Here is a 25,000-nt window from a genome sequence, read left to right as displayed (position 1 = left end):
AAGATCAGGGATTGAGGTGGAGCGATTCCCTAAAGTGCTCCCCTAGGAGAGTGGCAAGAGCAACAAGTGCAACCAGAAGCACAAGCTGCAAACGCAGAAAGGCTGATGTGTAAACATGCTAGAGAGGGTCAGGGTGGCTCCCTTTCTGAGCGTTTGCGGCGTTCCCTGGTCTGAGGTCGGCGTGCGTCTCCACTGCAGAAGCCTCCACCTGCACTCCGTCTCTCTACCTCCTGCACTCAATGTAACAAGTGCTGCACGTTGGCTAGTGCGAGTATCGATGGAAATCGAATTATATCCAATAACTTGGTGCGTAACATCATTTTGCTACCCTCCCATGACCCTGGTAGCGGTTTCTGACTGTGCTGGGAGACCACTGGTCTATGTCTCGGGTCATGTGATGCCTGACCGCACATGAGCTCTCTCTGTCACACGGCGAGCATCGGATTACGTTTACATTACTCCCATTCTGTAGATCATTGTATCCGTAGCAACTTACACATAGCCTTTAGCGTAGCCAGAATAACGAGCGTTTTGGAGTCATCTTTCAGTGCGCTGCCCCCCGGTGGTGACGCCCTGTAAGCGGACGTTCCCGCTCCTCTCCCTGATCCCGGGACGTTTTTTTCCGTAGCGTCTGAGCGCGTGTGTGTGTGTTTCCTCTCTCTCTCTCCGCAGTGTCACCGGCGGAGAGCTGTTCGAAGACATCGTCGCCAGAGAGTACTACAGTGAGGCGGATGCAAGGTGGGCAGTAGAATGTACTGTTGCCGTGGTTACAGGGAGGCAGTCTGCACGCAGGAGGTCAAACCGGCGGGAGATTGGTGCGATTACAGGGACGTGTGCATAGGCTTAGAAACACCCTCACTGCGCGCACACACATGCACACACACGCACACACACGCACACACACACACACACACACACACTCACATACACATGCACACATCCACACATGCACACAGGTGCACACGCGCACACACACAGCCACACACACATGAACATATGCGCACACACACAGCCACACACACACATACACACACACACACACACAGGCACAAGCAGGCACGCACACACACAGGCACATGCACAGGCACATGCACACACAGGCGTGTACACTCACACTCACACACATTCATACGCATACATAGGCCCAATGACAGAAGCACATACACACACACACACACACACAACTTGATTAAAGTGGGATGCCTATGAATGTGTGTATTTAGCCCGGCATGTGAGAAGGGCAGCCTGACACAATGGAGAAGATACCTTCAGTCACCTTGGCGAGGGTTCCAGGAGGATAGGGAACAAACGAGAGAGACAATATGTTCGTCCACACAAAGCAACCTTTGTTGCCATTTCTGCACCTCTGGGAGGCAGTGGTAAAGGCCTGCCCCTCTTCTGGGGTCCTGGCACCTTTGGATCAGGCTGTGTGTCGGGCAACCCCATGGGTCCTCTTCAGGGCAACCCATTGTCTGTGTACTCTGTATTCTCCCTGTGTGAGCTACAAATACAGCCCCATTCATCCTCTACACCCGCACCTCCTCCCAGACCTCTTAGCAAAGGTCTGTAGGGTAAGGCACCGATGCGATTGTATTTCACAGTGCTGTTGTATTATTCACTGTGTGCGTGTGTGTGTGTGTGTGTGTGTGTGTGAGAGAGGTGTGTGCGTGCCCTGTCAGGGCACAGGGTGCAGAATTTGGGGGTGGGCATTAGCCCAAATGGTCCATAACCCATGCTGTTTTCACACGCTCCAGAAGGGGAAACTAGTTTGAAACGGGGGCCTAGTTTCAGCCCTGTTCTTTTAATACACAGAAAACGTTTTGAGGTAGAAAAGGGAGTGAGTGTGGAAGAGTGGAGAGAGAGACGGTGAGGAAGCGAGAAAGTGACTGAGGAGAGACGGAGTGAGGAGAGGGGGAGTTTGTGAAGACAGAAACAGAAGGAGCAAGTGAGGAAAAAGAGAAAGAGAAGGATAGAGTGAGAGACTTACTGGGAATGGAATGCAGGGTGCAGATTTAGCCCAAATTTGGACACAAAAACTCCTTTTCCTCCTGATCGTTTGAAAGCAAAACATCAGAGAATATTTTAAGAGCTTAATTTTTCCTCTAGCTCCTTCTCCCTTTCTGTTTTCCCTTTTATTTTTAATTCCTTTCCCTTGCTACCTCTCTCTGTGCCCCCCTCCCTCCCTCTCTGAAAGGCAGGTCACATTAAATAGATTTGGCTTCATGGAAGGACCGAGGCATGTTTACAAGTGCTTCAGAGAGAGCAGAACCGGCATGGCTACCCTGGTTGCCCTTGCCCCCGGTACTGTCCCATCATCCTTTGCGCTGTCCCCGGGCTTTCTCTTGGAGTGGCAGCCATTTTGTGCCATGTAGCTGAAGAGCTGCTTAACTCCCTCTCACCCTATGCCTTCCCTTCCCTGACCTGCCGCACGATGCCCTTTACCGTAACCGGAGACGGGGCACGGTGGAGGCCTGCAGGCCTGTGCGGGTCACGGTGCTGTGGGTGGAGACGGCAGATAAGATCCAGTGGAAAGTTCTGGTAACTTCGGGTCAAAGCAGCGGCGGACGCAGGTTTCGCTCGCTGCCCTTAAAAAGGCTTTTACGAGGGGAAGATGAAATAAGAACTGCTGGCTGAAAGTGCTCAGCGGTTCTGCCTGCCTGGGTCACCAAAGTATGAGTCATGTGACCACTTCCTAACATTGCGGCCAAGACCGTTTGTTTTGGCAGAGGGGTCATACTGTAAATGTCCAGCCTCGCCCCATTCTTCTGCTCCCGTACTGGCTTACGTGTGTGTGTGTGTGTGTGTGTGCGTGCGTGTGCGTGCGTGTGCGTGCATCTGTGTGTGTGAGTGCATCTGTGTGTGTGCGAGTGTGTGTATCTGTGTACGTGAGTGTGTGTGCAAGAGTGTGTGAGTGTGTGTGTACGTGCGAGTGTGCGTGTGCATGTGTGTGTGAGTGCGTGTGCGTGCGTGTGCATGTGTGTGCATTTGTGTGTGTGAGTGCACCTGTGTGTGCGTGAGAGTGTGCATGTGAGTGAGTGAGTGAGTGAGTGAGTGAGTGAGTGAGTGAGTGAGTGAGTGAGTGAGTGAGTGAGTGAGTGAGTGAGCGAGCGCGGGGATCAGTGATGGCACCTGGAGCCACTCCGGGTCGCACTGGCCTGCCCGTGTGTGCTAACGTGCTAACACCCTCGTCTCTGTGCCCACAGCCAGTGCATCAATCAGATCCTGGAGAGCGTCAATCACATCCACCAGCATGACATCGTGCACAGGGACCTCAAGGTGAGTAACCATCGCCACGGCAACCTCCCGGATTAAGGCTGCATCCCCGTCTCCATGGCAACTTGCTGCGTCACGCTTCCTTCCCCCCCCCCCTCCCCCCTCCCCCTTCCCCCCTCCCCCTTCTTTCTCCTGCCTCCTCGGGAAGGAGCTGATTGGTTTCTGATAGGAGGAGGCGCTCCAGCGAGCCTCTTCAGAGCGCTCCTGCAATTAAACATACGCCGCGCTGCGGTACCGAGCGCTCGATGATCCGCGGCGCGGTGGCGGGGGGAAGAGGCGCGCGCGGCGGCCTCCGTTACGCGTGGGGCCGAGCCCGTCTCAGAGCGACGGACGCATTTATTAAAAAAAAGGGGCCGATGTCGCCTGATTCTTTCCACCGCACCGTCTTTTCTGAAAAGCCATCGCACCATTTTGTCACCCCTGACTGGAGGGAAAGATTGTGTGTCTTTGTGATGGACTTTGATGGGGGTTGGGGTGGGTGTGTGTGTGTGTGTGTGTGTGTGTGTGTCTGCTTTGGGTGTGGGGGGGTGAGGAGGCTCCTTCGTATTCGAGAAGGAAGTGCTAAAATGTCCTTTTCTGTTGGGCGCGTGCAGCAGCGCGTGTGTAAGATCTGCAGGGAGAGCACCTCTCTGTTTATAGCACAATGGAGAGGAGCTCGACGCTGTTCCGCGCTTTCAGTGAATTTCCACTTGGGCTCTAGAGGCTGTCAATCGTCTGGCAAATCACACAGCCCCCCCCCCCCCCCCCCCACCTCCCCCTGCCCAATCTCGCCCCAGCTGCGGACATGCCACCTGCCTGGCATCAATCCAGGCCGTGAGCTGTAGGTTAACAAGAAAATATACGGGGGGGGGGGGGTTGCCATGGCGATAAACATGACATCACAGCTGCACCCTGCCTGGACTGGGTAGAGGAGGGTGGAGGTTGGGGGGGGACTCATTATGCCACTTCTAATTCATCACGACGGCATCATTACTCCTTATCCACCCCTCACCCCCCCCCCCTCCCACCAAACCACCCCGTCAACGCCTGCTGACTCCCAAGATCACAGTGTAACCCTCTCTACCCTGCCCAGGGACACAGTAACGATGCCAAACCTCTCATACCTCCCCCGTCACCCTCCCCAGCTTGCCCCCAGGGAATGGCCCGGTCTGCAAGGATAACCGAGCCAGCCATCATCCCTGTATTAGCACAGAGCCCCGAGGAGTATTACAGCCTGATACAGTCCCTCTGTTCATCGCTGAGGAGGCTCCTCCATACACTGATCCCAAACTCCGTACGCTAATCCCAAACTCCATACCCTGATACCAAACTCCATACCCTGATCCCAAACTCCATACGCTGATCCCAAACTTCGTACGCTGCCCCTAACATCCATACACTGCCCCCTAACCTCCATACGCTGATCCCAAACTCCATACGCTGCTCTAAACCTGCATACGCTGCTCCCAAACCTCCATGCCCTGCTCCTACACCACCATACACTGCTCCCAAGCCTCCATACCCTGCTTCTGAACCTCCATACACTTAAACCTCCTCCATATGCTGCCCCTACACCGCCATACTCTGCTCCTAAAACCTCTGAAACAAGCAGAATTAAGGCTTTCTGAAGGACTGACCTTTTTCCTCCATGACTGCATGGCTGTCTCAGGCCAAATATAGTTGTATTGCGAAAAAGGTCACGCTGGGTTAACCTGAGCTAAAACCATCCATTCCCCCACAAAGAAAAGGAGGGCAAAAATAGCATATAAACAAAAGTTCTTGGCACTTAAAGCAGCTGGACTGACATAAGAGGAGCTTTTATTTAATTGTATTTCTCAGTGCCCCCTTGTGTTTTAAGCTGCAGTACAGCGCAGTACCATGGTGTATGGGGGCGACCATATTATCATATTCACGCTGACCACTCCCATATTCATGAAACTCCTTCGCAGTGGATCATTGGCTTAGAATAGTGCAGAGGGGTGGAGCTGAGCTGAGGGGGTGGGGCCTTTCTCCAAAGGCAGCCTGTGAGCTTCGAGCAGGGGTGATGCGCATCATACGCAGTGGGACCTTCCAGAAGGTTCTGTGGGCTTTGATGTGACATATGCCACGGGCATGGAACCCGCAACCCCGCGGGTGTCAGGGCAGGCACGCTGACCCAGACCTTTCAGTTTGTAAGGGGCCGGTTGTCACCTGACCTTTCCTTCCAGCCAATCAGTGATGTTACAGACATTTAGGTGCTTTGAACACGATGTATGAAAAGCCCTGGACAAATAACATTTGTTGCTGTAAGAATGTGGACAAGACATTCTTGTGCATGAGCTAATATACCGGTGGTTACTGATCGATTTGGCGTCTGTCTGTCTGTCCGTCTGTCTACAGCCCGAGAATCTGCTCCTGGCCAGCAAGATGAAGGGGGCTGCGGTGAAGCTGGCCGACTTCGGCCTGGCCATCGAGGTACAGGGTGACCAGCAGGCATGGTTCGGTAAGAGCACCCCACCCTCCTCAACCCCCTAACCCCCTGCCCCCCCCCCCCTGCCCCCCACACACTATTCCCAGTACAGCGGCATTCCCTGCCTGCTCCCGTGATCCCCACCCACCTATTCCCCGCACCTGAGTGGCCCCTCCCGTCTCCCTCATCCGCCACCGCAGTCACACGGTCCGCTGGTGCGATGTCACCTGGAACGAGTCCCGACTTTTATTTTGAATTCTCCCCGGCAGCCAGAACGCCGTATCCGCTCGTTACTCTGTTCCCGGGCCCTTGCGCTGGGGCCACTCCAAACCGCCGCTTTTCGCAAGGGCGGCGGTAATTACGGCTGTAGGCTTCCGTACAGGAAACGGATCGAATGTGGCTGGTTACGGCACTGCTGAATGAAGTCAACAGGCTGTTCCAAGTTGCGTCCTCATTGGCCGAGGTGCCAGCTGAAGCTTCCCTCATTGGCTTAGTTGGAGCCGTGTCTTCCCGTCGGTTGCAGTGCCAACTGCAGGTTCTCAGAGTGATGTTTTGCCTGATGATGACTCACTCTTAATGTGTAATGCTAACCAGAAAAAGCTTGGCTTGGTGTAAGTGTGATTTTTTTTTTAGTACTTCACACGTACAGGGGAAGGTAACGTTAGCCGTTTTTTATCATACGCAACCACTGATCTCAACAGTTACACACAGGATCTTTAAACTCGATTTTCTTAAATCAAGAAGTGTTTGTTTCTGTACACTGTTATTATCTCATTAATCATTTTAGTGCTCTTCCTTCAATGTAATACTGATGTGTGGATCGGTCCATGGTGGTATTTCACAAAACAGGGTTACTGAGTTAGCTGGATAACTGCTGAGTAAAACCCAGAGCAGCTCTGTTTACTTTAGTCCATGTTCCAGATTTAACAGGGTTTTACTCAGTGCATTTATCCAGCTAACTCACTAATCCTGCTTTGTGAAACAGGGCCCAGGTCTGGTCCGGTTTATTTAACGTGAGTGTTTTTTTCGGTGACAGGGTTTGCAGGCACCCCCGGCTACCTCTCCCCAGAGGTCCTGAGGAAAGACCCCTACGGCAAGCCGGTGGACATCTGGGCCTGCGGTAAGTCTGCGCCCCTCACCTATCCCAGAATTCCCCAGCGGTGGGCATGTTCCCGTGGTGACGCCTGTGTGTCTGTGCAGGAGTGATCCTGTACATCCTCCTTGTGGGATACCCTCCCTTCTGGGATGAGGACCAACACAAACTCTACCAGCAGATCAAGGCGGGGGCATACGATGTGAGTGGCAGTTACTTCCTCGCTCCCTCTCTCAGTCACTCTCTCCCCCTCTCTCTCTTTCTTTTGTTCTCTCTCTCTGTTTCTCTCTGTCTTTCTCCCCCTCTCTCTCTCCCTCTCTCTCCCTCTCTCTTTCTCTTGTTCTCTCTCTCTTTCTCTCCCTCTCTCTCTGTCTCTCTCCCCCTCTCTCTCTTTCTCTTGTTCTCTCTCTCTCTCACTGGACCCCAGTGACTGTTGTTAATTGCAGTACTACTTGCTAGAAGCAGCATTACAAGCAATGCTGTCCCTCTGTGATTAGCTGTGATTAGAGTGATTATCCCCTGTAGTAACAACCGTTTACCACTAGAGGCGCAAGAGAGAACAAAGTGGAGGTCAGCGTCGACTCTTTAACCGACCCTGTGTGTCAGTCCCTAAAGGGGCCGGATTAGTACACTCATTCATAATTGATTGGCCTGTGATTGGTCGCTGCGCCACCAGTATTGATCCCGGCTGAGCAGTCCGACACACTGCAGAGAGGAAGAGCACCCGTCAGAGGTGTGGGAGGGGTGGGTGTGGGTAGTTTCCTCCTGAGGGATAATTAAACCCCCCTCCCCCCCCATCCTCCAGAGTGGACTCACAGCTCGGAGACGGTTGACGAGATGACGTTTGCTGTTCTGAGCTGTAGTCCAGTCTGGGTAAGCCTGGTGTGTTTCTGTAGTGCAGATGAAGCACAAGGCGCAGCAGAGGCCTGTGGGACAGAGATAAAGAGGACTGGAGACAGCGTCAGTGTTCAAAATTAAGTTTTGCGTGTTTTTATAAATCATCATGACACGTTCGCGTCAAAAGAATCACGGATGCAACGCTTTTCGTGGCCTGTGTTTACCCGTGGACGCATCGAACGCAAGAATGAGTTTCATTGTATCCATGATGTATTGGGCCTAATGGTACATCACAAGTAAAGGATAGTATTATCTGTTCATTTTGCGTCTGTGTGTTAGAAAACCTTGAATTTCAGGCTTTTGATTATGGAGCACAGGTCAGTGAATTTTACGGCAAGCGGATGCAGATTTGGATGGATTCCGGCACGTCCAGGCTTGGACAGGGTTCTGTTTGTATTTTTTTTTTTATTAAACGGTTTGTTGTCCTGGCTCGTGATCAGGGAGGGCTCATTTGTGGGCCTTCCCTACAGCATTTCAGATCTTTATTACTCCTGGCAAACGCGTTCTTCGCATAACACCTAGCCGTTTCTCTGAATAATAGCAAAAAAAAAACATATTTTTGACACATTTTAATTGCGAGTATGCTACTGGTGCCACGTAAGTTGTAAGGAAAACAATATCAAAGGTTGAGGTTTTAATTATGAGGCGAACAGTACGGCGTAGACTTGAGTCTTCGTTCAGGGGCACAGCGGGGCTTGCCAATTTATGGCAAAACACAGTAGTAATTGCTGGAAGTATAAAAGACAAACTTGTAACATAAAAATAAAAAACTGAAGCATTGGATATTAGCGGACTATGTACAAACCCATATTCCAGGGGAAGATCAGATGGGTCATTGTAATTCGGTTGGATTTGTAGTTTGAATGAGCCACGCAATTCTAATACAAGTTTGATTAAGTTGCGGGATTACGTGTTTGGAGTTTCCCCATGTCCCCGCTGTGTTAGCGTGGCTGCGTTAGCATAGCGTGGCTGTATTAGCGTACTAGTGTTAGTGTGGCTGCGTTAGTGTGCATTAGCGCAGCCATGTTAGCGTAGCGTGGCTGCATTAGCGTACTGGTGTTAGTGTGGCTGCGTTAGTGTGCATTAGCGCAGCCATGTTAGCGTAGCGTGGTTGCGTTAGCGTGGCTGCATTACCGCCGGCGTTGCAGAAGGCTCTGCTGTGACGCGGGTTTGCTCCCGCGCTCCTTACATGGCGGTAATTAAATTAATATCCGCCGCAGAGGGCATCGATCAGCGACCTGCACTCTGTGTGACAGCGGCCAGACTGAAAGGGTGTGTGTATGCATGTGTGTGTGCTCATGGCACCTTTCTCTCCCTCTCTCTCTCTCTCTCTCTCTCTTTCTCTCTCTCTCTCTCTCTCTCTCTCTCCCTCTCTCCCTCTCTCTGTGTGCCTCTAGTTCCCCTCACCCGAGTGGGACACAGTCACCCCCGAGGCGAAGAACCTCATCAACCAGATGCTGACCATCAACCCGGCCAAGAGGATCACCGCCGACCAGGCCCTGAAGCACCCGTGGGTCTGCGTGAGTACAGGGGCGCCCGTTCACTGGCTCACACCTAAAACACAGCCGCATAAAACTTCCACACTTCTGCCGGTTACGCAACGTGCGTATTAATAACAAGTCGTGCTAATAGTTAGCATCCTGACTCACCCTGTTCCCTGTCTGCTGTGCGTATTCGGTGATCCCTCCATCTGCTTCTTAAAAGGCACCTTGGATTGTTTACAAGCGGAAACAAACACCTTTTATTGGAGGCATCAGTGCTGTGTTTGAGCCTTTTAATGAATTCTCAGTTTGTCCACTTTCCCCCCCCAGTGTGTGCTTTCAGGATGCATGTTTGACTTGTTGACTTCTGAAGAAGTCCTCAGCACTGTATAATGTGTATATATCTGTGGTCCTCATGATATTTCTCTCTCTCTCTTTTTCTGTGAAGCAACGTTCCACTGTGGCATCCATGATGCACCGCCAAGAGACTGTGGAGTGTCTGCGCAAGTTCAACGCCCGGAGAAAACTGAAGGTGGGTCTTCTCACCTACCTCCCTTCTCACTCTCTCTCGCTCTCTGTCTGTCCGTCTGTTCGTCTGTTAGCACTCCCATGAACCCACACACAACTCTCCTGTCCACACTATCACAGCAGCACATAGGTGCTTGTTCTTTCTATCTTTTTTTAGCAGTTGCAGTAGTAGTACAAGTACATTTCTATACAGTACAGCACAACATTCATTATTTTAATTTATTTTCCGGCTACTACATTTGTATCCATTGGATCTGAGTTCTTGAGTGTTCCTAAGAATAGAGTTTAAATTCTGCAAGGCTATGACGCTCTTGCTCCTGGTCATAGTCTGTGTGGCGTGGTCCCTGTTCCACGCAGTGGATATCAGTGTCGCAAGGAATCTGCCCCATCAGTCAGAATGATTTGTCTGCTTCAGAGCCCTCCAGATTAAACCGAGGCATTAATTTTCCTTGTTTTCTTTTTATGACTATGGCAGGATAAGAACATGCATAAATCAGCATGCCAGATGGGTTTGGCACAGGTTAAAATAGATTTTTTCCTCTCTCTCACCCCCAGGGAGCCATCCTCACGACCATGCTGGTATCCAGAAACTTCTCAGGTGAGCAGTGGGCTGAAATACTGGTGTTACCACAATGTTGTGGGACTGTTGAGGCACAAACCTGTGCCAAACCCCCGTGTGACTGCCTGAGGGTTGTGTTCAATATTCACACTGTAAAAAACAAAACACACAAACAAACATGGTAGCCTTGGCTACTGGTAACCTTGATGCATATTAAGCTGTATTCCAACAACACTAGTTGGCTGACACAAACCTCTTTTACGATATGCTGGGGTAGAGTTTTCGCAAAGAAAAAGTGGGCTGAAGACTTCTCAGCACGGTGTGTGTGTGTTTAGTTCAGACTGTTTGTATGGAAAGTGTCTCAGATTTTTCTTTATGGCACAGACCTATGTTTCTGAGCCTGCCAGTCAGTGTGTGAGGGGAAATGGACAAGAAAAAGTCTAGTTCTGCTTCAGTTTGGCGTTGTGTGACCTGCTGACAGCATAGCACTGTACGTGTCCTTTTGCATTTGTATTTTCTCCAGTGGTGTCTGTGATGAGTTGTGCTGTGTTTAGAGATATTAAGCACACTGGTAGTGACCGTGTCTGTGTGGACACATCTTGTGTGGATCTAATGAGGCAACACTGCAAAGTGAAAAGCTACAGTTTACACTGACTGGCCTCAGCGATGGTAAGTCATTTAGTGGCTTCGCCCCGCCTTCTGACCTTCCATTGTGATGTCAGAATGGAAGGGTGGCGGGGTCAGGGGAGCTAGCCATGTCAACAGGAAGTTCTTGTGTGGCTGCACAAGGAAGGTGTCTCTGAACAGGAAGTTCTTGTGTGGCTGCACAAGGAAGGTGTCTCTGAACAGGAAGTTCTTGTGGGCTGCCCAAGGTGTCTGAACAGGAAGTTGTTGCCGGGGCTGCTTCAGTGAGGTCGTGGGGGTTTTTACTTTTGGCCGGCTCCTCCCAACTCAACGCCTCTCTGTCCAATAGTGGGCCGGCAGCACACCAGCCCTGCCGCCACCACCAGTACTGCCGCGATGGCGCAGGAAGGTACGTCACCCAGCCAGCATGCCGTCTGGGAGGAGACCCCCCACCCCGCGATCACGCACGCGCACGCCCCAGCAGAGTCGGCATCCATCCATACGGCCCCCCTCCCCCCGAACGCACGCCCCATCTCACACGCACTCCCGTCACACCACGGGCCCGATTCGGTGTAGCGCTGCCCCCCCTGGGGAGACCCGGGCGACGTTCAGGGTCCAAAAACAGCCCTGTCAGTGTCCTAAAGCACTCGCACAACTGTACTCAAAAAACATAGCAAGTTATCACAGAATCAATGACCACTACATATGGTTCACTTAGATCTCATGCTTCCAGTTTGATTAAGATACCACAGAATAAGAAAGTAATCGTAAAAAAACTAAAAAACTTAAGGGCTTTAAAATGGATGAAAGCTATTACCAAATGGTGGAATTTACGGAAATGAGGTCTGGAGATCCAGCTCTGAATTTCAGCTAATATATTCCGGGATGCAAAGGTCGCCTGTCTGTAAACTCGGCCAGACACGATTATACAGCTGGTCCTACAGGGAATGAAGGCGTGGAAGGTGCCCTCTTCACAGCCATTTTAATCAAAACATGGTGTCTGTAGATCAGCCCGCTCCTCAGTCACTGAGTGCTAAATGGCCCTGCCTGCCTGGAGTCGGTCCCTTAACGCGTTCCTCACGCGTGCACTTCTGTGGTGACATACGTGTGCAGCACTTTCAGCTTTTTCTATTCTAAGAACATTTTGAATCTTTTATTTCCCTTAATGTAAAGTTTGCTTTTTTTTATTCAGTCGACTCATTTTTACTCAGTCAACTCAGTACCCATAACCTTTACTAATGACAAATCTTCTAACCCCCCCTCCCCTTTGAGGAAATCAAAAGCGAATCTATTTTTTGCCGTCCCTCAAATTTTCTCACTCATAAAAGACACAGGAGGATCATCCCCACCACTGCATCCATTTTAATATGTTGGTGATGTCAGCCATCTCAGCCAATCAGCATGCATGATGAGTCTGCATGTGGTCCAATGCATTTTGGTTTCCATTCTTGCCTGCCAGTGGACTGTCAGTGTTTTTGGGGAGGGGGAGGGGGTTCTGTGATGTCATCAACAACTTGAGAGGAGGCTTCGGTGGCTGACCGGGGCGCGAGCTAGACTTCCACCTCTGAGGACTCACTGTGTGGTGCCTGATGGGAGTTGTAGGCGGGATTGGTCTCCTTTGGTTGCGTTGGTGTGAGGTGGGGAGGTGGGGGGAAGTCGAACTCACCCCACTGAATTGTGGGTTAACTCCACCCCTGAGTCATCCCTGGGCTCTAGAAGTAGCAGTCAGTAACGGAAGAGGCCAGTGGGATGCAAAATGGACCTCAGGTTCCCACAAGCCCCAATCTGGGCACGGAGCGGTAATCCCAGTGGACGAAAAAGAAAAAAAAAAGATTTTACTCTGGCTTGTAAACTCTGCCACTGCTTACTTCTCTGCCCGTCTGAAGGACCCGTTTTAGACATTTTTTGGCTCCGTATCTGACATCCTGTCTCAATTTGTTATCTTGAGCTCACAGACGTTTACAGATGGTAACCCTAGATTGGCCCAGAGTGGTGGTTGTCTCGCCGCCCTGGTATTTCCTGTGAGGCAGCCTCTAAGATGCCCGACAGGGGCATTCATGGTGACAGCCATAGTTTCTACCTTTCTTAGTCCTCGTGGCATTGCTGTTATAGACAGTTATTACTTCTTAATACATGTTATTCACAGCTATTACACAGCCGTGCATTAAATACATCTTCTCAGATGAACCCGTTCCTCATATCAAAAAATTGCTTGACCATTCGTAGGAGATCCCTGGAAACCTGTGCTGGTGATTGTCTAGACCCATGTTATCCTGCCTAGGAATGATGCAGAAGCTCTTGCTTTTATTCACCTCTTTCAACAATCATCACAATACATTTCCCATCAATAATAATTAAGGTGCTAGGTCTCTCCTTCAATAAGACACTTTGCATGTAAGTTTTTTTTTTGTTTTTTTTACCCTCTTCATGTTTCTGATTTCTGGAGTAGCACTAACACACTTTTTTACCGTAATTGCCATTGGGTGAATATCAGACCAAATGATGGGCAAGCCTAGGGTCCAGCCCAGTCTTAAAGCCACACTGCAGGTTGCCTCCCCTAGTTGAATTGCAAAAGAGTTGCATTCTGGGATTTGTAGTTTGCTGTGGAAAATTTTGCATGACCAGCCTTTGATAACCCGCGAGCCACCTTCCACCTCATTCTAACCTGCCGCATGCACCAGCAGCCTGGAGCCCCACAGTGACTTTTTGCCTGCATTTTTACCGTCTTTTTACGCTGAACGTGTTGATCTTTTTCGTCCTGCCTTTTTTCTTGCCACTCTTTTCTTTTCTTTTTTTCAATGGAAGGTAAGAGAACTGGAAGACATTTTGAAACTGTAAAAAAACTGTTATCTGTTTTAGTGTTTGCTTGTGTGGTGTGTGCGTGTGTGCATGAGTGTATGGAACACAGGCCTAATGAGGTGCTGTCTGGGACGCACTTTTTTGGTCAGTTTCATAATTAACCCTCAAATATAATTTTTTCAGCATTTGTTAAATGAGCAAGTCACTGACCAAATGGGAGAAACACAAGGCCCCTAAAACACCGGTGTGAAGGGAAGTGAAGACTCCAGTATCTCCCTGCTTTTCCCCATGAGTTTGGTTGCAGATTCTGGGATTGTGTAGCTCTTCCTGTGTTTCTTTACCTGGGGCTCTTTCCAGTGATGTATTTTCCATCCTCCTTCCTGTGCCTGCTCCTTTTCCTGCTCCTCGCTCCATCCGTTGGGGGAGGCAAGAAAAGGAGGTGAAGACAGGGGAGTCGAGAGAGCCTGAATTAGGCAAATGGAATCTCCTCTCTCCTTGAAACGTCAGTTTGAAGCCATGTCAGTTACAGATTTGGGAGAGGAAGATCCACAGGTTGATCATGTATACGTCACGCATTCCAAAAAGAATATTTCCGCAAAGGATGTGCTCATGTTTTCCTGCTCAAGAAAACTTCGGGAGCCTCCCAACTTTGGCTTCTAGCTCTTAGAAGGAAAATTTAACAAGTTAGAATTTCTTTAAATATGGTGGACCTCAATTGATTTCCAGGTCAGGCAAACAACAAGATGATAGGAGGTGAAAACCTAATGATGGAAAGAGCCCCAGTTTTAAGAGTTAAAGGAGGTTACATAAAGTTCACATGACCATGTCCATTCTAACTGGAGCGAAGGAGCCCTGTTCTCCTCACTGTGTTTACAAGCACGTCAGCTTTTGGTATTGCCATGCCAATGTAATCTGCATCAAAAATGTTTTCTTAACTTGCTCTTCCAGGAAGTCTTCTTCTCGTTCAACAGATGCTAAAGATGCTTTTCAGGGCATCAACGTTTGCGAAATTGGTCTTCTGCATAGATCGCCAAGCTGAGAAATGACTGATCGTCTCATGAATGTTTTCTAATTGCTTTTCTGACTGCCTTCTCCGTTTTGTCTTACAGCATGCAAAAGTTTACTAAACAAAAAGTCGGACGGAGTGAAGGTAAGAGCACTGTAAAGATGATTTGTGTTGCTCTTAATCTCTCCTCTTTGGTTACTGTAGGGCTCTTGGTACGTTTTTGGGGGAAATGTTCCCTGGTTAAACCTGGGTGCCCAGGATCGATCTGGCAGGATAGTGGGGCTGATAGCTGTCTGGGCTTACTCAGGGGAGTGGACATACCATTCTCTCACCTTGCTGTGAATCATCGTTTGATGTTGTGGAGTAAATCGTGTTAATGCCACGTTGTTGGTGCTGTGGTTTAACTGCATTATAAGGCAGGTGGTTTCCCTCTGAGGACCAGGATTTTGAGACTTGTTTTTTCTCCTGTGGGAAGGATGTGTTTAACCCAGTTCTGATAGACAGAGTCCACGTTAATTATGTCTCGGATGGAGCTAAGGCTGGAGACCTTGCTTGTTTGTATGCGTGCATGTGTATGCCTGTGTGTTTAATCCCAGAGTTGACCATGTTAGAGTGGAACAAGAACTTATACCACAATAGACTGTTCTACTCAGCTAGAGATCCATCAAAAGACTCAGCCAGCAATTACAGAAGTTGCTTCTTACATTGCATGTGTACATGGAAGTTTATGCAAATTATTCCTTAATTTTCTGAAACCATGATTACTGCCTTTGTTACGTACTGCCTGTGGGCCATTCCTAGGAGCCGGTTTCTGCAGGAGCGGCATGTCTTGGTGCAAGCAGAATTGAAAAAGGCATAATTATTTCATAGCCTCCATAGTCCCATAGCACACATGTATTCCTCATCGTAAGCCGTTCAGATCAATGCAGTTGGGGTAGCCCTGCACACAGCACAGCCCCACCCACAGCCCTTTTTCATTGAGCTGCTCAGTCCTCCAATGTGAGGGGTCAGGGTTCAGAGGTGAGAGTTCAGAGGTGAGGGTGTCAAGGTGAAATCATGGTTCTCTGTGTTTAGCAATGAGGGTTGGGAGAGGTTTACATTTTCCAATACGTTACAATTATTCACTGTCACTTTTATTAGAAAACGCAGGTGTAAGCAATCTTTTCTTTTTTTCGGACCAGTTTAAGACGACCCAGTGCATGCAGTGAATAGTCGTGATTGACCAGGGCTTAAATGTCACTTCCTAGTGTCTCGACAAACTCCAGCTGTCCGCAGCGGGCTGCGTTAGCCTCAGTGCTAACGCTAACAGCGTCGGATCGCCCACTCTTTTCCGGTCCCTCCTCGGTTCTCAGCCTTGGCGTACTGTGACAGGGATCTGAGTTTAGCTCAGTCAGTGCTTTTCCATTTTGTTTTAAGCTCACTTTGTGTTCATGTTCTGGCCAAACATATACACAGGCACGCCGGGAGAAACCGTCTCTCCGCACAACACTACTGTATGTAGCCAGGGAAGCTTACGGTAACAGTTCTTGCTTTCCTAAATCTTTTGCTTTAACCTTTTTCAGGGATACGAACACAAAGTACATTATTTAAGAAAGTAAAGAACGCTTTTTTCTTTCTTTTTTCAAAGGAACCGCTTACCTTTCTGCCTGATCCACATTTGTCCCTTTCAGCGTTCATGTGGAAGTTTTTACGAGACCCTCTAACCCCCAGCTTTTCTTTTTTCTTTCGTTTTTTCCCCCTCTTATGGTTTCCCGCTTCCCTCTTCCTTCCTGTTTTGATCTGTTCAGAAACGGAAGTCCAGCTCCAGTGTTTATTTAATGGTGAGATATGTTCGGTGTCTTTTCTGTCTATCACTCTCTCTATCACTCTCTCTCTCTGTCTCTCTTTCTCTCTTTCTCTCTCTCTCTCTCTCTCTCTCAGTGAGATGAGGAGCGCCGTTGGGGGTTTGGGGTGTTTTGTTAGAATTCCATCAGGTCTCTTGGGTCCATCAGACATTACCCCCACCCCCACCCCACCCCACCCCACCTCCCGATGCCATCACATGCACACGCAGCCACGTGCACGAGCATCCGCACCACCCCCCTCCCCTGCTCGCCGTCCCATTCAGTCACATGACCATGACGAAGGCCTCGCCGCTTCCTAAACTTCCTGTCACTCATCAACCTTTGAGCAACCGCTAGGCCAAGTCCCTCTGTCCCTGTGTCAGCCTGGCCCTGTCCCGCCCAGCTCCCCGCCCCCCCCCCCCCCCCCCGCCCCCTCCCCCGGACCACCCCTCCCCTACCCATGAGCCCGCACCCTCACCCCGCCCCAACCCCTCCGGAGCTCTTCCTCCTCCTCTTCCTCCTCTCCCGTTGAGCCCGAGACTAAGCCACCACTTCGTACTCCACCATTTCCAGGAGCCAAACCAGAGCATCGCTTTCATCCATTCAGAACCCAGCTCAGAGCCCAGCGAGGGGAGACCCAGAGGGCTGGTGCTACTTCATCTTTCGTCAGGTCGAATGGGGGAACAGCCCGGGCTCTTCAGTGCTCCCATTTTAGGAGCACTTGGTCCAGAACATTGATGTCTGCTTGCTGGAGAAATCATTTCGAAGCACCTCTACTAATTGGGCTGTATTATTGTGCTCCTAAATTAGTCAACTTGGGGGGGAAAAGTCCCCGTAGAGCCCTGGAAACAACGCTGATTTACCCTCTGAGAAAGGGAAACGGTTAAAAACGTTCCCTTTTCTGAAACTTGACGGTTCCGTGGACGTGAGCAAGCCTCTCTTCCTGGAGACTCTCAGCGTCAGGTGATTCTCGTTTCCATAGCGACGGCAGGGCGGACTCGAGATGGCGGGGCTTGGCCTAGCGACAGAGGAGGGGTGCTGCGCTGTTTTTGTTTACTTCCATTACTCTCTCCTTCGATTTGAGGATTTATTTAATCAACACTCACTTTATTTGAATTTAACAATAAGCCTTATTTTTATTTTATTTTTTTTGCAGTTTTTTTTTTTTCCCCCGCTGATCTTGGTTTCCTGCCAAGATTTGTTAGCGACAAATTCAGATGCATCAGTCAGGGGAAATGGGGAAAATGGTGCCGTTTAGCTGTGTGCGACTTCGGTGAAGAATTCACGCCTGAGGTCGCGCTCTCTCCTTTCCTCCCGGAGCTTTAGGTTGCAGTTGTTTCGGTCTCTAGGCTGAGGTCGTTTCTGTCTCTAGGTTGAAGTCGTTTCGGACTTGAGGCCGAGGTCGTTCCGGACGGCGTGTTCCCAGAGATTGCATGTGCTTCATTCCCCGCAGAGGATCCATCTCCAAATCCCACCCGGACTCCCCTACACCCTGTCCCTCACTGTCCCGATCCCTTAGTCTCCACCCTGCCCCCTCCTTTCTGGCCTTCGGACCCACTGTAGCGCCTCCCACGTCCAGATAAACCGTAAAGCAGTGTCCAAAGCCAATGGGGCCAGTGGCATTAGGCTTTAAGGTTTTGTTTCGCCCTGTTTTTGAACTATTAAAAGAGTCTGGAGAGGAAACGCTGTTTTGCTTCTGTAGCAAGAGTACAGAGCCACAATAAGAAGCTGGCACAGTCCTCCAGCAGCAACCTGCCTATAGGGGGAGCTGTGGTGCTTCATCAATGTTTATGTCGTTTACCAGAAGAACAGTCTACCAAGCACCGAGTTTTTCTTTTACAGTCATGTTGCTGGTATTTGACATAACCTTCTCTGTATTAGTCATAGGACAATTAAAAAATATCTCATAGTTCAGATTGTACATAAGTAACCTGAAGTATAAATAGAGAATATCTTACTGATATTTTTTTGGCTACATGTAAAATATGTGTGCCTGTTTGCCAGATTGAGGTTACTTGAGTCTTCCAGAGTGTAATTCTAGGGGACGGCTGTTCATCGTGAACAGGAGGGAGTCTTTTTAAGTGCTCAGGAGCCTGTCCCGCGGGGGTGACTTGTAGCGGAGCTTGTTCTCACTTTCACAGTTAAAGACGAGACCACATTAATCGGACATTAGGAACCGAACCGGACTGTAACAGAAGCGCGTCCAGAGGGCTGCGGCTCGGCTCTCTTCTGTGATCGGAGAGGCACAGAGCCGCCGTTGGTGTGGCTACGGTCGTCGTGGTTTCCCTGGGCCCTCTTCTTCTCTCTCCTGGGGCTCTGGGGGTAAAACGGGGGACCTGGCGGTAGGCCCGGCGGGACTCTCCTGCCTTTGTGGAGCCCCGGGACCCCTGTTTGGTGTGTGTGTGTGTGTGTGTGTGTGTGTGTTTGTGTCGGTCGGGGCGGGAGGGTGTTCATCCCCGACCGCTCCTGCCCGGGAAGCCTCTTTCGATTCCCGCGATTTACGCGGCTCCTGCGGGCGATATTAATGTTTAATTGCGCGTTGTAAATCCTCTCGGGCCCGACGCATTTACTCTCCCGCGCTCCCCGCCACACGCCCGGAGGATCCCCCGTCTAATGTAGCCGCAATAAAGGACCGCGGCTCCGCGTTCCCCCTCCTGTTCCTCCCTTAAACGCTCCCCTTCAAGGCCCGTTTTTCTCCCCGAGACGCAGGGGCTGTTTCTCTTCTCTTCCCTCTCATTATCCCTGGTAGCTCTGCGGTTCTGAGGTCGTAAACAACGCACCGCGCCACCGTTTGAAGCGCACCGAGGTAAACGCTGTCGGGTAAATGACAAATTAACTTCGTATTTCTGCGCTGTTTACGGTGACGTTCCGTACGGCGAGATTAATCGCCGCCTCCGTGGCCTCTCCATCGGTCACTAAATCAGTCCTGGAAGGATTCTGTGGAAAATGTGACACATGAACAGGATTAATCGAAACGAAACCCCTGAACGCTAGGAAGAAGGGTATTAGAACTAAATGAAAAACCCTTTGCATATCATGAGAATTCACTGCATGCACAGGTCAGTAGATGATAGGAAATCTGTGTCTTTAACCCTTTGGAGGGTAGGTTTTTGTGGAATGTTCTGGAACTCCATTGCTTTCAGTTACCAGTAGTGATCATCGTTAGAATGTTACATCAGCATTAGAACGTTCCCAGAACGTTCTAATCGTGTTTGTGGGTTAAAAACTTGGGGCCCTCCTTCAGCTGTGCAAGACAGCTCTGCAGTCGCCTTTGTTAGGAGGCGGTCTGCGGACCTGGGGTGTACCTGCAGACTCTGATTCCATGCCACTAGGTGGCGCTGCCTGGGGCTTCTGGCCCAACAGGTACAGAATCGAGGACAGGAGGGTCCTCTCATTTACTCGGAATGTGTAGAGCTTTTAACAATGCATGTTTTGATCTGTGTTTATATTCAGACCTGTTATTGCTTTGTGTATTATCTTCTTAAAGTATTTTTAGGACTGTAGAAGCCAATGGGGGAAGACATTAGTACTCGTAGGTGGACACACTAACACAAAGGCGCTCCAAGCTGTTACCCTGAAATAGGCCACAGGGGTTGAGTCAAAAGACAGAACATCACTTAATATTTCAGGAATGTTAGTGGACAAGTGCCAGGGTCACCAGGGAGAACCTACCAAAACATGGGTAACAGTGATTTGTATTTAAATTGAGCTTAGAATGACTGTACACATTCAATCACACACACACACACACACACGTGAGCACACCCAAATGCAAACTCACAAACCTCTGCATGCGCTGTACACACACACACACACACGCAGGGACACGTACACACACACACACACACTCACACATCTGCAAACGCACACACGCACGCAGGCGTCTGTATTCCGTTGGAGTTTGTTGAAAGTGACAGTTGGGCAGCCCCTGGCCTACACCTAACTCTGGGAGTCGAGATGGCAGGTCTCTGGACCCCCTTTTGTGCCCTCCCCAAGTCCACAGGCGTCCTTTACAGGAGCAGGAAGGGAGAAACATGGCCCCCTGGAAGGATGCTGGGACATTGAGTCATTTAGCCTGCGGATTGGGAGGGGGTGTGTGGGGGTATTCGGGGACCTGCACATCCGGCTTCCAGACCGGGCCGGGCACTAGGCCCGTCCAGGCCTCTGTTCTGCGCTAACCGAAGAGAAAAATCATTTTCTTTTCTTTTGTTTCTTTTCTTTTTTCCCCCCCCTTTTTTTGTTGTCGCCCAGCCGCAGACAAACAACAGTAAAAACAGTGTAATAAGCAGCACCAGCACCAAAGACAGCAGCATTTCACCCTCAGCACCAATGGTATCTCATCTAAACTTGCTTTCTTTCTTCCGCTTTTTTTCTTTCAAGTTTTTTTGTTTTTTTAACATCATTCTGTTTTCCTTGTTCATTTCTGCTTCGGTTTCGCATTGACATTGAGTTTGTCCCCCCGATTGACCTCCCTCTCGTTCTGTTCTTACCCCACACCCCTTACCCTCCACCTCCATTTTGCAAACGTGTGATATTGACGCTGTTTTGATGACGTAGCTGAAGCAACTGGTTTTTCGTCTTGTGTTCCACGCTTGGCTCCTATTTTACCGAGACCTCAAAGACTTTTAACTGGAAAACGCTGGTGTTTTGGACAAAATGGCTACTTGTTCTGCTACATCTGCTCGCGACCAGATTCAGAGGAGAGCAGGGGACTAAAAGGCATGTGTGGTGGGGAGGGCTAATTCTACCATAAAACACGTAACCATAGAAACACAGAACAGTATCAGTAATGCTATCTTGGGCAAAATACTCCAGATGCGTTTTTGCCAAACTATCTAAGAAAAAAACAAAAAACTCCTCTTTCAGTTAAATTTGACTGCTACTGATTTGAAAAATGCCCAAATTCTTCTGGTTTGCCATGGTGCCATACTGTCCATAACTCCTCGGCTGTTGTGATCGAAAAGCATTCAGATCTTAACTGGAAAATCTGCTTGGTTTTGGAAAGGTTTTTGGCAAGCAAGGTCTCGAGGTAAAACTGGAGCCAGATTGGTCAGGAAACAGATATATTCCAATTGCGATGAAGATGCAGTCCCTCTGTATAAAGGAGAACCCAGAGATTGATGGTGCTGAGAGCTTTGCAGTCACACAGCCATTTAAGAACAGAAAACCTCCAGGGCCCAACCGCCTCTCAACAACAGCCAGAGCGGCGTTTACTGGGCAGTACGTCTAGGTGACTTTCCTGCCTCGGGCGTGTAAAACACGATTCATCAAACGGACACTTAACCGCGCGCGGTGCAGCAGCGTCCGTGGGCCGAGAGAGAGAGAGGGAGGGAGGGAGGGAGGCAGGGAGAGGGAGAGAAAGAGAGGGATAAAGAGAGACATAGAGAGGGAGAGAGGACAGTATTGGAGCCAGGATGCCCTCAAGGTTAAGTGTAGGGATAGGCTTACTCTTTATAAGTGACACCAAAATAAATTTGGCTTTGAATTCCCCATTGCCACGTTGTCAGAAACTTCTATTTTCTATTCACGACTGACAACGTCCTTCATCGCCCAGAAAAACTGTTCTGGCCGATGGGAAACATGCGACTGAAGCAATTTTTTTAAAAGCACAGTGTCAGATTTAGAAAGGAGTGGTGACACTTGTGGGTGGACTTGCTTGTGTGTGTTTAGAGGAAGGACACCCCTAAAATAGAAAACAGACAGGCGAATGGCCTGGAGATGTTGGGACTGCATCTTTGTGTGTGTGTGTGTGTGTGTGAGTTGTGTGTGGTGTACTCCAGAGAAACAGCTTCTTGTCTGTTCGTGACATGGTGGGTGGCGGGGCGGGGTGGATTGAGGGGTTTTGGGGGTGCCAGGTGAAGTACATTGTGGCTGTGACGCAGTGCTGGGAGCAGGTTTGACGCTTGTGAGGGTGTTTCCGTGACGACAGCGTGTGTTTGCAGTGTCTGGATTGGATGGGGTTTGTGAACTTAGGAGTAGAACACACCACCCTTATGACCCCCTCCAGCCCCACCCAAACCCCTAACTCTCCTCCCCCCTCCCCCCACCCCGTGGCCCTTGTTTCTCCCCCACTGTAGTCCTCCTCCTCCTCCTCCTCTCAGTGCATATTAGAGGTCGTCCGGTCTGGCTGAAATCTCCTCAGATCCATGACACAATCCCATAACCCCATGTTCTGAACCCTTACCATTAATTTGCCTCACAAGTCCTTGTTGCCCCCCCCCCCCCCCTCCCATCCGGGCCTGTGGTGTGTGCTCCTGGGCTCTGTGTGTGTGTGTGTGTGTGTGTGTGTGTACAAGCAGGCTTTGCGTGCGAGTGTGTCTGTGTATGATTGCGTGTGTCTGTGTTGTGTATGTGTATGTGTCTGTGTCTGTGCGTGTGCGTGTGTATATGTGTCCGTGTGAGAGTGTGTGAGTATGTGTGTGTGTGTGTGTGTGTGTGTCCCACCCCTCGATCCCTCTGTCCGTCCCCGCATGTTAAACTCTCTCCTGCCTCCCCTTAGGAACCACAGACCACAGTCGTGCACAACCCAGCTGATGGCATCAAGGTAAGCCACTACGCTGTCCTGCCCGTCAAACAGTCACCAGGACAACGAGAGGGCTAGGCGGGGGCACACAGTCACCCCCACCCCTTCCTGTACAGTTATCCTTCAGAATAATCTCCCAGCCTGTGTGGGCGAATGCAGGTCTGAACGTGCGATTGGCGTTTGGGCTGTGCTGCTCGTTTCTCCATCAGTGGAGCTGTGTTACGGGTGATGGGTGTGGTCACCTCTGAGCTTCACCCGCTGGTTTGTGTAGGACGCTGTAGCACCTGTGTGGCCTTCTGCTCCGTAATGCTACGCTAGACTGTGTCACCTGATGGCTCATACCCCTCCCTCTGTCTCCCTTTGTATCTCTTTTCCCTCTCTCTACCCCCCCTTGCCCATCTCTCTATCTCTCTATCGCTCTCTGTCTGTTTCCCTCCTTCCCTGTCTCTACTGCCCTTGCCCATCTGTCTCTCTCACTCTCTCTCTCTGTCCATTCTTGCCCATCTGTCTCTCTCTCTCCCTCTCTCCTTCTCTCCCTCTCCCCTCTCTCTCTCTTTCTCTCTCTCTCTCTCTCCCTCTTTCCACAGGGGTCCACAGAGAGCTGTAACACCACAGAAGAGGAGGATATGAAAGGTAGGAAAGGTACAGATCAACCCTTCTCATTTCTACGCATGCCTTTCGGGTTCGGCTCGTGGCCGCTCCGCGCACGGGGACGCGTAGACGCTGCGCGGGGGTAGCGGCGGATGTTCGGAAACGGCGACGTACCTTTAAAATGTGTCTGAGTGCGAGATACGGGGTCGAGGCGATCATCGCCCAGCTGTTCGGCTGCCTCTTATTAGGCCGCGCCGCAGCTGTGCTCGTTAGAGGGGCCTTTCGCCTGCCAGCTGTGACACGTCGCGGAGTGACAGCCGCCCGGCTGCTGCGTGGACCGAGGCGGCAGGCCCGACGTCGGCGACAGAGCGGCTCTTGTGTACGGGAGCCGGCTGTGGCAGCGGGAGGGGGGCGCGGGGGGGGTACGCGAGGTTCTCCGGCGAAGTGAAATCTAGTGCCGAAATCCGTCGGTGCTGCGCTGGCTTAGCCAGGGTTTGCGAAAGCTATGACTTTGACTTTAGACGCTTAGCGCTTTGCTGCAGTCGGTTATGGGGACTTTCCCTGAGAGAGGGAGACCAACAGTTTTTTTTTGTTTTTTTGTTTTTTTTTTACTCTGGAAGACGTTTGAAATGTCAATCTCACCGAAGGAGTCTAATATAATGTGTCTTTGAGTACTTTACAACACACTTTAATGAGAGTGGGGGAGATGAAGAGAGAGAAAGAGGGAAAAGGAGAAGAGAGCTTGCTGTGTCAGAGGGTGTGTTCTTACAGCGTGGTGCGTAAGCCATGCTTTGCACTTGTGTGTAGTGTGTGTGCGTTTCTCTGAGCCAGGGTAGAATGAAGGTGTGTCCGCAGTGTAACTGTGTGTGTGTCTGTGTGTGTGTCTGTGTGTGAGCGTGTGTGTGTGTGTGTGTGTGTGTGTGTGTGTGTGTGTGTGTGTGTGTGTGAGTGTGTGTGTGTGGTTCCTAGAAAGCTTGTGCAAGGCAGGATGTCCTGTCTGCTTTAACAGGTGTGACTGTATGTGTTTTGACGGTTCCTCCGCCAGAGCTCGTTCTGCCTCACCATCAACAGAGGGGAGCCGTGCCCTCTCGCTGCTCATGCGTATCACAGACGGAGCTCTGTGATCGGCTGTCGGGGTTTGGGGGCTGATATCCGGGGGTTCCCTGCGGAAGCGAGAGCGGGGTTAGGGTTAGGGGTGAGGGTTTTGGGTGACGGGCAGATGGTGGGCGTCCTGTGTCTCAGCCCCGATGTGTTTCTCTCTGGCCCCCCGCTGTGTCTCTCTCTGGCGCCCCGCTGTGTCTCTCTCTGGCCCCCGGGTTCGATGGCGGCGGCAGCTTCCGCCAGCGGGGTTAGCAGCGACAGTGCCGTGGCCAGC

The 25,000-nt window shown here is 50.5% G+C and overlaps 1 protein-coding gene across 18 annotated transcripts in view; it reads left to right on the top strand.

Annotated features, from left to right (window-relative positions):
• camk2g2 (calcium/calmodulin-dependent protein kinase (CaM kinase) II gamma 2) overlaps window positions 1–25,000 on the top strand; it is an 83,925-nt gene that overhangs the window by 41,939 nt on the left and 16,986 nt on the right. For 2 of the 18 annotated variants that reach the window (XM_061227645.1, XM_061227663.1), the window contains exons 5-18: window positions 673–738; window positions 3,204–3,276; window positions 5,632–5,734; window positions 6,738–6,821; window positions 6,902–6,996; window positions 9,089–9,211; window positions 9,621–9,704; window positions 10,256–10,298; window positions 11,233–11,292; window positions 14,792–14,832; window positions 20,763–20,843; window positions 23,011–23,055; window positions 23,622–23,676; window positions 24,960–25,000. The exon at window positions 24,960–25,000 is cut by the window's right edge and continues 61 nt beyond it. In XM_061227645.1, coding sequence (XP_061083629.1) covers window positions 673–738; window positions 3,204–3,276; window positions 5,632–5,734; window positions 6,738–6,821; window positions 6,902–6,996; window positions 9,089–9,211; window positions 9,621–9,704; window positions 10,256–10,298; window positions 11,233–11,292; window positions 14,792–14,832; window positions 20,763–20,843; window positions 23,011–23,055; window positions 23,622–23,676; window positions 24,960–25,000 — 994 coding nt within the window. Of the gene's footprint in view, window positions 1–672; window positions 739–3,203; window positions 3,277–5,631; window positions 5,735–6,737; window positions 6,822–6,901; window positions 6,997–9,088; window positions 9,212–9,620; window positions 9,705–10,255; window positions 10,299–11,232; window positions 11,293–14,791; window positions 14,833–16,475; window positions 16,509–20,762; window positions 20,844–23,010; window positions 23,056–23,621; window positions 23,677–24,959 lie in introns of all 18 variants that reach the window. The other 16 variants (XM_061227646.1, XM_061227647.1, XM_061227648.1 and 13 more) reach the window with 16 other exon arrangements.

The sequence above is a fragment of the Conger conger genome, chromosome 18 (genome assembly GCF_963514075.1).
Source record: "Conger conger chromosome 18, fConCon1.1, whole genome shotgun sequence".
In the NCBI taxonomy this organism is placed as follows: Eukaryota; Metazoa; Chordata; class Actinopteri; order Anguilliformes; family Congridae; genus Conger; species Conger conger.
The sequence above is the reverse complement of the archived record's forward strand: the minus strand, read 5'-3'. Positions and strand labels throughout refer to the sequence as shown.